The 12,072-nt window shown below is 42.3% G+C and overlaps 2 protein-coding genes across 9 annotated transcripts in view; both read right to left on the bottom strand.

The window, feature by feature from the left end:
• cdk5rap2 (CDK5 regulatory subunit associated protein 2) overlaps positions 1-10,662 on the bottom strand; it is a 41,916-nt gene extending 31,254 nt beyond the window's left edge. For 5 of the 8 annotated variants that reach the window (XM_053687849.1, XM_053687851.1, XM_053687857.1 and 2 more), the window contains exons 1-12: positions 10,456-10,662; positions 6,882-6,946; positions 6,682-6,746; positions 6,184-6,294; positions 5,931-6,007; positions 5,642-5,759; positions 5,294-5,475; positions 4,521-4,662; positions 4,336-4,389; positions 870-1,004; positions 343-462; positions 144-236 (exon numbers count right to left, since the gene is read on the bottom strand). In XM_053687849.1, the coding sequence (XP_053543824.1) occupies positions 144-236; positions 343-462; positions 870-1,004; positions 4,336-4,389; positions 4,521-4,662; positions 5,294-5,475; positions 5,642-5,759; positions 5,931-6,007; positions 6,184-6,294; positions 6,682-6,746; positions 6,882-6,946; positions 10,456-10,508 (1,215 nt within the window). In that variant the 5' untranslated portion in view covers positions 10,509-10,662. Of the gene's footprint in view, positions 1-143; positions 237-342; positions 463-869; positions 1,005-4,335; positions 4,390-4,520; positions 4,663-5,293; positions 5,476-5,641; positions 5,760-5,930; positions 6,008-6,183; positions 6,295-6,681; positions 6,747-6,881; positions 6,947-9,226; positions 9,464-10,455 lie in introns of those variants that run through there. The other 3 variants (XM_053687853.1, XM_053687856.1, XM_053687854.1) reach the window with 3 other exon arrangements.
• LOC108279146 (uncharacterized) lies at positions 1,011-2,739 on the bottom strand. The gene has a single exon (XM_017493146.3). The coding sequence runs from the start codon at positions 2,492-2,494 to the stop codon at positions 1,406-1,408; it is 1,089 nt and encodes a 362-aa protein (XP_017348635.1). The 5' UTR covers positions 2,495-2,739; the 3' UTR covers positions 1,011-1,405.
• Positions 10,663-12,072: the final 1,410 nt, after the last annotated feature.

Raw genomic sequence — 12,072 nt, 5'->3', positions numbered from 1 at the left:
TGATAGCATTGACCAACTGCTGTGGTATAAAAGGAATAAAACAAAGGACACACAAATATTGCAAAATTAAGCCAAGTATCTAAGGTGATATAGCGCTCAAATGCCTGGCTGTTTCAGAAGTAAACACACCACATGCTATTTACCTGGTATTTCTGTAGCTGAGCTTTGTGAAGAGCTTCCCTGGCCTGGCTTAAGGCCTGATCTTTCTCCTCTAGATTCCCATACAATTCATCCACCTGAGAGAGAAACGGACCAAATAATAATAATAATTAAAAAAGTAGTAGTTCTAGCCAGTTTTAATATCGTTCAAACTTCCGGTTTGGGACGGAAGGGAATCGGGACCTGTCGTTCTTTCTCTTTAAGCAGGATGCTCAGGCCCTGAATGGTCTTGTCTCGTTTGGTGGCGTTTTTCTTTTCTGCAGCTAGCTCACTCTCCTTCTCCTCCAGTTGTCCAGAAAGGCTCTGAGGGGTAATAAGGAAGGAAAACAGCACGAGACCGAAACATTAAACACCATTAATAATAACGACTCACATTAAAAAACTTAATTTCCCAAAGCGAGGGCTTCGATATTAACAGGGCTTCCTTCGTTTCCTAGCTGACCGGCACACCGGGAAGGCGTATCATCGTGCGTCTTTCTGACACACACGTTCTTGTCTGAGCGACACTAGTGAGAGAACGCTGAACGGCGTGCCTCGTACTTGTAAGTTCGCGTTCACAGCAGAGGACGTAATTCTGTGTTAAGTTCAGAACATTTTAAAATCCAATTTCCTGTGAGAAGGAGATTAGGTTAGGGGAAAAAAAAAAAAAAAAAAAAAAAGACTAACCGATCGTGTTGTGTGTGTTTGTGTACGTGCATGTGTGTGTGTACCTTGTTCTCTCGGTCCATCTCCTCCAGTCTGTGTTTTAGTGTTTGACCGCTGCTCTTGGTGGAGTTAAGCTCTTCGGTCAGCTGCCTGGTTCTCTGCTGTAGCATGTTCAGCTCATCCTGCTTCACCACGCACACCTGAAACACACACGCAAACACACGATCACGAGATTGCCGGGTCTCCCACGGACCGTTATGACAACTGTATAAGAATTAAAAACACGTGACATACTGTATGTACAACGACACATCGTATTTATTTGTTTGTTAAATCCATGATGCCTTTTTATTTCTGAACATTGTACCTACAGAACCTAAACAGTCTTTCTAAATGTTAAATTATAGATATTAAATCTTTTTTTATTGTATTCGATAGTTTTAGTAAACTTGCAACTGGCATTAGTAACACTATTTACATTGCTTTTTAAGTTACTGAGATTTAGATTCAATCCATCCTATGGAAGTCAGTCTATATTGACGACGGCTGTATGATACAGAAACCTGTGAGTTTGACAGACGCTGATTTTATAAACAGGAAGTCACGTATACGTATACAGCACACACACACACACACAAAACGTCATGTAGTTTAAAGAGTGTACCTCTGGTTTAAGAGCCAAGTATTCATCATTAAACTCCTCCTCCAACTCTCTCACAGCTTGCTCCGCCCTCGCCAGTCTGGCCTTACCCATACCGGCATGTCCAGACACACCACATGGTTTTAATTGGACGGGAATCCGAGTGCCCACAGTCCATGGCAGTGGGCGAGGCCTAATGCTCCGCAGCATCTGCAGTAAATCACCTAATGGCAACAACGAGCTGCTGAGTGGCCGTGTCTGCCCGAGGCGTGGGGGTGTAGTGATAGAATGAGTGGGGCTGAGAGAAATGGCGCATGACGTTAAAGTGCCCTTCCTGAGGATGAGATCGGAATACTCGTGGCTTGGCGTAGGAGCGCCGGTTCCCACGATACTTTCTGCTTTAAACCTGGTCACCGTAGAATTCTGAGCCAATAGCCTCCGCCCAAAACTGAGCGAGACACTGCGCCTCAACGGAGTCTGATTAATTCTCCGACGTTGGCCTTCGCTCTCCTTCGAAACGCCGATCTTTGACCCAGGACGTGTGGTCCTTGTATTTCCTCCGTTGAGGCGTCGCTGCATTTTATTCCATTGCCATTCTGGCCACTCAGGGTGCTTGACCTCATTCCGCCACTGTTTCGATTCACTTTTCTTTTGTAGCTGTACCGCGCCGTGGTCGCGTGCGGATTGGCTCTGAAACTCCCGGTTTGTTCCGGTTTTCTGCTTCTTGCACCGATCCTGTTCTTCTGCGTTATTCCGCCAGTATTTCTGCGTTATGAGCACACTCAGTCTAGATCTCTCCCGCTGCAGCCGTTGCAACTGCGCCGCGTGGGTATTCTGCAGGTCTTCCATGGCGTTGTCGCACTGCGCCAAACGCTCCAGCAGGAACGTGCACTTTCCACAAAGGTGTTCGTCGCTCACATCTCGAGGAAGACTGCACCCCAAAACACGGGCCAGAACCACGGCAGGCCGCAAACGTCCACATTTACCAAACAACCACCGGCACTGTGCGCCGAGCACGCGGTCGCCACAAACGCGACACGGTTCCCACATGACCACACGCACAACTGACACAAACCACTTAGAACTACTTCACATAGCTCACAAAACGGCTTGTAGTCGTTCTAATAAGATAACCGACTCATTCCTGTTTCCTTTCTCTAGCCGTTTCGCTCTTTCATCGTTTCATCTCTGCTATCTGTTCAGATCTGAGCCAAATGCAGCACACTAAAGCTGCACAGTGGAATAAAGCCTCTAATCCAACCACACACACACAAAATCCAAGGACACACTCATGAGTGAACACACACACACACACACACACACACACACTAATCCAGTCCCTGCCTTCTAACCCAAGTGTCCAGGGGAGCAGAGCTTCATTTCAAACTCGAACACAATCAATACTCTCGGTTGTAGTGGGGCAACTTTCTGATTTTAAAAACTCATTATATCCGTCAAACTCAGTTCTCCCATAGTACAAGTGAGAAAATCTGTAGTCTGTAGCACAACATGCTCAACGTGCTTTAACATACAGATAATTATGCATCAGCTTTATTACAATGTTCATGTCTGCACGTGTGTTTGATAACATAACGCCATGTTCTCTGGTAAAATTTCCTTGTTCTCAAATAATAATCACATACAGTGGGGTCCAAAAGTCTGAGACGACACTGAAAACCTGGGATTTTTTCCTTCATATTAAAACGAGAAATAAACAGAAAGCTTTAGAATTCTGTGCTCTTTCTGTCACCGTTTAAATTTAAGCAAATTGTACTGAAAGGTCATTTTGCCTTGAGATTTTTTCTCCAACACTGAAGCATGAATTAAATGAGAACGAAAAATGCCTCAGCTTTTTGGATCCCACTGTATATGACTTTTGTGCGACCTTATATCTCTCAAACAGAAAACAACACACACACACACACACACGTCGGTGAATGTCGAGTCTCTGTGTCTAATTCTTTCTTTCAATCAGCAGCAAATCTGACTGCTGTTTGAGATTAGAGTCCTCACTGCAAGAGTTCTGACAACCACCCACCCACACACACACACACACACACACACACACACACACACACACACACGCCATTCAACCAAACATTGTGTCTGCCCAAACAGGTACACAAAAATAAAGACATTTATGAAAGCCTACATACTGTAAGAAAATATTAAATGGACATCCTGGCCGCACATCCTACCTTTTGCTTTAATGAACAACCTGTCATAAGCCAGAGTCATATCTCCCTACAGCTCTTGCCTGGTTTCCCACTGAAATTCTAAGCAGGGTTGAGTATGGCCAGTACCTGGATGGGAGACCTCCTAGGGGAAACTAAGGTTGCTGCTGGACGTAGTATTAAGGAGGCCAGCAGAGGGCACTCACCCTGTGGTCTGTGTGGGTCCTAATACCTCAATATAGAATATGGCCACATCACCCTGCTCTCCACTAACAGCTGGTGTCTGGCGCACTATGGTGGACGCTACACACTAGTGGTGGTTGAGGAGTTTTCCCCATACAATGTGAAGCGCTTTGATTCTCTAGAAAAGCTCTATATAAATGTAACTCTAACCAACTAACTGTGTGTTGATATGGAATGCTAAATAAACCAACATGACAAGCTCCTTCTCCACTGATGGTTACCAAAATGATCCAGAAGCTCAAAATATGGCACTTTAAACCCTACACGCTGACTGCAATGTCTCCCAACATGGCTGCTACTGTAAAATTCTAATACTTAGAATTAATGCCATAGTATACACCATATCCCCAAACAGTCATTTCACCGGGGTCCGAAATTAATCCAATAAATAACGTCAAACGTCAGCGGAGAGGTTTTTATGTTTCGAAGTAAATCTTCAATTTTAAGTGACTGCACACACAACGTTTCTCTCACCTTGTTTTCCTTCTCGGTCCTCTCTCTCTCACGATCCAACTCTTCTTTTAGAGCCTACGGGAGCAAAGAGCAGGTCTTTAGATCTTTAGCACAGTTTATGTGTGTGTATATATATATATAAAAATGCACCTTTACCTAATTTAAAATGTGAATACACAAAGTCCTCACAGTGATAAATAACTGACCTGTACTTCTGCATCCTTCTGGCCAATCATGGTGTTGAGCTGGACCATCTGCTCTGCAATAGGCTGGTCCTGGGCCTTCTCCTGGAGCTCTCCAATCAGAGCATCCTGGTGTTTGATGGATTCCCGGAGGCGCTCGATCACACTAGAGAAGATGGAACAAGTATTGTTTTAACCAGACTGCTGCCACAAAACATTTGTGTAACTCCAAAACACCACCGCATTCAACAAACCCAGTCAATTTATTCTGATCTAATCCTCTTCAAACTTTCAAAAACACAGGATTAGTATTATTTTATTTAATATCACGCCCTGAAATGTTCAAAAAGTGGGGTCCGTTGTAGTTACATATATACACACACACACTCACTGTCCACTTTATGAGGAACACCCGTACAACTACACATTCATGCAAGTATCTAAATCAGCCAATCATGTGGTAGCAGCGCAATGCAAAAAAATCACCTGGGTCAAAAGCTTCAGCTAATGTTCACATCGAACATCAGAATGAAGAAAAAGAATGATCTCTGTGACTTTGATCGTGGCATGGATGTTAGTATCAGAAGGGTTGGTTTGAGTATCAAACCATCAGAAACTGCTGATCTCATGTTCTCCAAGAAACAATAATCAAGAATAAATATTCTGGCTATTTTGCCCACGCCTAATCGCTGCTGATCTTTAACTGTATCATTAGATGTTTGTATACCCACGTTCAAAATCTGATGTTAGTTAAGTCACTACTTGTAAAACCCACACGAAGGCGTGACTTCGCTCACCGGTCTTTCTCCTGCAGAGCCTGCTGGAGTTTGTGGTCCTGCCCAGGGGCGGAGCCAGCATGGTGCAAAGGTCCTGACTGACCCACAGCTTCAAGTTCTTTCTCCAAACCTAGACTCCGCAGCTTCTCTTGCTCCGCGATGGAAGCCATCTTCTCCACTTCCTCCTCTGCACAGCGCAGAGACTAGAAAGAAAGAAAGAAGAAAGTCCACTTAAATTGGTTCACATCCCAGCAGTAAACTTTGAAAGCTGTTGTCTTGCATTTCTTTAAATATTATATTATAAAGAAAGACAGGAGTAGAGCTAACGTTTCTCCTTGTGCATGTGTGTGTGTGAGTGTGCGTGTATACCTCCTCCAGTTCTCTGATCCTGGCATTGAATGTTTCTCGGAGTGCATCCATCTCTCTCCGAGCGCGCTCCCTCAGGCCTTCCCCGGAATCTCTGTTAGCTAAACTCTCTAGCGCTTTCCTACACACACACACACAGATTATTTAAAAAAATACGTGCATGTATATCTTAGCCGTATTCATATCAACACACCGGTTGTAAATTTCATTGATGTAACGTGGCGTTGTTAATGAATTCCTGAGTGGACAGTGATGAGTGCTTTGACTGACAGGACTAGGGGGTGGGACTTACGATGCAGACACCAGCAGTTCCTGTTTCTCAGCAAGGTCTCTCTTCATAGATTCCACCTCCACCTTTAACTCGATGTTCTACACACAGACAACACAAGACCCAAGACACACGCAGAAGGATTATTAGACCATTTATTTATTTATTTATTTGGGTGCAGTCTGGTAGACAATGACTATTGTTTCATGCGTGTGTGTGTGTGTGTGTGTGTGTGTGTGTGTGTGTGTGTGTGTGTGTGTCAGGGAGTGCCTGTCACCGTTTTGTAAATTTCTTCAGTAGAATCGTCACATTTCTGCTGCACATGCTCCTCCAGGAAGTAGATCCTCAGCTTCAGGTTAAAGTTTTCTTTTTTCAGAGCAGTGATTTGCTACAAGACAGAAAAAACATGTTCTGTCACACAGGCACAAGCATCATTTATTTTCATTTATTTTTTGTTGTGTATTTAACATTATTCCTCATTAAAGTTTCTTTTTCTTGTTTTATTTTCCCCTGACCCTTTTCAGGATGGGTGTGTGTGTCTGAGGAGTGGATGGGGGTTGTAGATGTTGTGTGCCAACATCTGGGGCAGAGGTGGGTAAGACATGCTGTAGTGTATTGTACATTGTAAAAACACTGACAGGCGGAGAAAGTAAATGTAGCTGGCATCACAAAAAAAAAGTACTAAAAATGACTAAAGGAAAGAAATCATGCTAACATAAGGCTTTACTTATGGCTAGAGTGTTACACAAATCAACATGGTGTAAGTACTGCTTACATTCTCGTAGTCCTTCATTGTTATGGCTTTGCTCGGAGACATCTTCTGCCCGGGGAACATGGGAGCTGAAGAACAGAGAAGACAGGAAGTACCGGGTGATGAAAAAGAGAACTAGCGCACAAGCTACACCACTTGTCCTCTTTCCACATGGCGCTCTCTCTCACACACAGCTGGCTCATACGGGAGTTTGCGTGTCTTACCCGTCATGTTGTCCATGGTGAGGTCCGCGCCGTTCAGAGAGTCCGGCAGTCTGGAGATACTGCAGCTGCAGTGACAGGTACACACCAACGGGGGGGGGGGGGGGGGGGGGGGGGGGGGGGGGGGGGGGGGGGTTAACACACACATAAATAACTACACATGCTTACACACACCAGCTCTGAAAAATAAACAAAGACTCACTCATCACATCAAATACACAATGCACCATTCAATACTACAGTTCCATGAGCCTTTTAGAATCGTCAGAGACCACGGGGCACGGGCACACACACACCCTTCTAAATGTAAGGGGCTCTTTCACGGTGCTTTTATTGACTGCTCCATGTATGTTAGTGCACACACACACAGTGCTACTCAGTGATGGATGTTATTCATGGAGTGATCCTAAGGCAATCTAGCTGGCAAGCTAATACAATTCCACGAAAACCATCTACTTCTAGTGACTAAAAAGGTTCATCTCCAGTGTGTTTGTTCATAACCCTTTCCACAAGAAGCTCTTACTGCACACCATAAGAATAATATAGCTAGACTCCTGACTTTCCCCAAGTACTCACACTGCATGGATTATGACCTTTGCAACACAACAGCCGTTTTTTCATAAAAGCTGTGGAGAAATGAGCAGTGATCTGAGCGCAAACGATGAATCCGCTTCAGCTGCGTGGAAACAATTCCCAATTTACCCTCATATACGTATATCTAATTTACATGAAATACTCATGCAGGTTGAGACCGTCAGCTAAAAGTAAAAAAGCAGCAGGCTATGAAAACATCGGGGCACCGAGCCGATACCCAGGAACCGTATCGGGCTGAATCCAGCAAAAAAAAAATTACATGTAAATAAAATGGTCGATCGGATATCAGAGGAAAAAATAAAGAAGGAATTTGAACCGATCCTGTAACAAATGGAAAAAATTGATTGGACTCGCAAATGTATAAATATGATCAAACATAATGATGTTATTTATACTTTATTATATTTCTGTGAAAAACGCAGTTTTGTGTAAGCTGTGTTTTAACTACGCTGCGTGGCCAAAAGTATGCAGTCACCCCTCTCAATTATTGAGTTCAGGTGTTTCAGCCACTCCCACTGCTAACAGCTGCATGACTGGAGAGGTGTAAAGCACGCTGCCACTGGACTCTGGAGCAGCGGAAAGGTTCTCTGGAGTGATGAACTGACCTTCACTATCTGGCAACCTGAAGGATGAATTCAGGTTTGGCGGATGCCGGGAGAATGAATGCCCAAATTAAAGGCCTTAAAAACTTCAAATTAATACCCATGGTTTTGGAACAGGATTGCCCAACAAGCCCATATAGGCGAGACTTGGGATAGGCTCCAGGCTTCCCCGGGCAGGATAAACGGTATGGAGAATGGATGGATGGATAAATGAAGTGAGAGATCTCTCTCGCCTTCATTCGTTCACCCCTCAGTAACAGTTTGTTGAATTTAATTCTGAGTGTGTGCACAATTACAATATACTGCATGACCCTAGCAAATACAATGCAGGTGCAGTTTCTGACCATACATAGCAATTATGTTATTTTGTGTGTGTGTGTGTGTGTGTGTGTGTGTGTGCGCGTGCGAGGACAGAACCCTCTCTTCCTAAACACCCTACTTCCTCTTCTTCTCTAAAGAAATACAAGACTTCATACACCATCACAAATGAGCAAAAAAAATAATAATTGAACATAAAAGACACACAGCGGTTAGCCACCTGCGCATTATTATTATTATTATTATTATTATTAATAATAATAATAATAACAACAACAACAGCAGCCACAGCTCTGCTTAATTACTTATTCATCAGCACCATAGGGACAGTGGAGGCTAAGATCATTCTCACCTTACTACATGCTCCTGTTCTTTCCGGTCATGTACACCGGAAAGAAAAGCCCGTGTTTAAGCACAAACAAACCCAAAGATGATCTCTCATCTTCCTCACAACTTCAGCTCTCTCTCTAAAGTCGCACACTAGCATACTAAAGAGTAGGAGCAGTACGCCAAGTCAGATGAACCCATACTACCGTGCTAATATGTATGTAAACAGTAAGTCTGTAAAGCAACTTCACATACTATTTATGTAGCGCAGTACTTCTAAATATATAGATATATATATATATAAATAAATAAAAATCTATTTACCATGGTTACCATGGTAGCCATGACAACCCATGAGAAGAAGCCCGTTAGAAGCCCGTTAGAAGCGTAGTACTATTTATTTAATAAATACTAGCCTACATACCGAGCTAGTACGCGGTCTGGGGACGCAGACTACACGTATTAATCATAGATTACTAATATGAAGAGTACAAAGTTAAACTTTACCTACTCACTGGATTACTTTCAAAGTGAGAAGAAAGAGAATCCGTTACATGACCCAGAAGGACATCTTTTCCGGTCCGCCTGACGCGAATTTCCTCTTTCTTTCTGACACGGCGATGCTATCTCGCTAACTGCGTGCTATTTGTTATGACAGCGCGAGACACGGTCACACGCGCGGGAACTAAAATAACTGTCACTGCGCAATAAAGTCACTCAGCCTAGGCAAGCGGAAGTGGCGGCGGATATGACGTGTATTATCAGCCAACGCGTAGAAATGGTTTTTATTATGATTAGGCAACGAAACGATAACGGGCTTTATGATCTCACCAAAAGGCAGAAAGCGCAAATCAGCGGCACATTTCAGCGGAATCTGCTCAATCGAGATTTATTTGTAGACGCGGACAGACGGAATGTACGGATTAGAGAATCAAAACAGACTTTAGCTTACGTCTACTGATACCCAGGATAAATAAGGAACTATATGAAGAGACACGTTATGTACAGAACAACTGCAAGTGTAAACGGTATGGCTGTTCGAGTCCACACATTTTAGAGTCGACTCTGATTCAGAATTCAATTGTTTGAGTCGAAACCATGAGTTCATTAATCTCATTCAATGATTCTCTCATTCCGATAAACAATAACATAAATACGTGCTATATTAATTACTTATATGGTACACTGTTATGATTGATAATATGAACGAGAAGGGGTTACGTGCAGCAATCTGAAGTAAAGATATTTTACATCAGTAAAATATTACTGATGTGCTGCGGTACAGAGTGTCATCTGAGTCATTTCACTGTGTGGAGTCGACTCCGAATCGTTTCTACCGTTGCCAGCAGAAAAAGTGTTGAACTTATGATGATTTTTTTTGTATCTATCTTATAATGGACTTCCCCGACAATATGCTTGAAATGGATGTTTATAAGGGTGTTGAAGTTAGTTTTGCGCGCTGTGTTATGTTGTGTTTTCAGCCAGTGCAGGCGAGTTGACTAGTAAAAGGCTAGTAAAAGCTGTACCAAAGATGATAAAACAGCAACCAAATAACATCAGTGATAGTTTGCAGGTTTTGTCCGGGTCTATGCGAGTTAGAGAAAAAACGTGTGACAAGTCAGTTGCAGAATTGTTTGTTTAACGTAGCGACTACAACACATAAAAACAATGTTAGCTAGACCGCCCTGTCATACACACACAAGGCGTTATTTTTCAAATGAACTGAGCTAGCCTACCTCCCATTGATGTCAAAGGGCAGCGTCTGATCCTCCCCTACCACCGAATCCATTTTTTTGCTAATTATAATCCTATTTATCCACAAGTTCAGTGTAAAAAAATGTCCATTGTGGTTCTTGTTTATTATAAATATATATTTTTAAAAAACCCCGAGCATCAAGTGAAAATTTCAAAGCTGACTCGGTGCCGCCATTTTAGAGCCAGTGACGTCACTACCCGCCAGCAACAGCAGGGACCTGAGGGGGTGGGCCACGTGCTGCACTGCTCTTCAGTGATTGGACTAAACGCATCCTAGTCTAGTTCTTTTTACTGTTATTGGTTCTTTCATCCGTGGAGCCTGTCAATCATTTACAGTGCGTTTGAAAGTTTGTCTAGTCACGAATTAAATGCTTTGCTTGTAACATCTTTTTCTAATATAAACTTTTTTTTTCCTGTCAAAAATGCCGACAAGTCTTTCTGTTGCCAACTCATTGTGATCAAATTCCTGAAGATTTATTTTTTGGCACAGCCAGATGAGTCTCGTGAGCTAAAAAAAATATGCTGTTCTAAACACACACACACAAACCCAGTTTTAAACAGAATAAAGAAACCGAATCAACATTGACAGCTATTTTCCATGATGTAAGTCATTGTGTAATGTGTGTAATTTATTACTGGTTAATGGGATGAAGCTGGACACAGAAATAGTGACGTTTCTCCTGGGCACATATGTAAATGTATAAAGGTTTGAATGGCCTGCAGTAGATAACAAATCAAGTAGATACATTTATTTCACTTCAAAGAAAAACAGGACAGCAAAGGCACTCTTGACTCTTCACAGAAATCAACATGACCCAAATTTTCATGTGTTTCTATCTTGGCTTTCAAGCAACTGAATTGCATATCGTGTAGCTTAGAATGCTAACGATGCTAACAGTGTTAGCTTAAACGCTCAAAACATCATTAAGAATAACAGCTCGACTTTTTTTTTTTTTTTAACATTACAAACATGAGAAAATGTGACAAATCCTCCTTAATGCTTCTTGTGGTCCATTTTGTTGGAAACCTTGTCTCTTTACTCCCACCTAGTGGTGTGGCATTAATACTCACTGGCGTGAATACTAACCACGCAGAAAGTTCCAGTCTTAAAATTATTTTAAAATATATCTTGTCTGTCTTTTAAAAAAACTGGACAGTTCTTCTTAAGCGTAAATGCATTGTATTGTTTGAAGCATGCATGGCAAAAGATACACATACATACATACGTGTCATGATATATTATTGTATGTCTTTTTTTTTTTTTTTTTTAAAGTGAGGCTATAACATTATTTGTTGGTCTGCATCAGTGGTTGCTGTAGTGGTGTCATATAGTATGGAGTTTATGGAGTTAATTTTGTGCCACACATTTTTTAAATAATATAACAACATCCACAAGCAAAATATTAGTTTAAGTAAGAGATAACTGACGATGTGCCGTTGTAAGATTAGAAAATAATGCACACCCTGAGGTAGTAATGTAGTGAGGTGGTTACACCTCAGGGTGTGCATTATTATCTAATAATTCAACGGCCCATCGTCAATGAATCATAGTTTTCTGTCATTTTTTTTTTGTTGTTGTTAAAAATTTGACCCCCCCC

Source organism: Ictalurus punctatus, chromosome 18, assembly GCF_001660625.3.
Source record: "Ictalurus punctatus breed USDA103 chromosome 18, Coco_2.0, whole genome shotgun sequence".
Lineage (NCBI taxonomy): Eukaryota > Metazoa > Chordata > Actinopteri > Siluriformes > Ictaluridae > Ictalurus > Ictalurus punctatus.
This window is presented reverse-complemented; position numbering and strand designations above follow the sequence as displayed.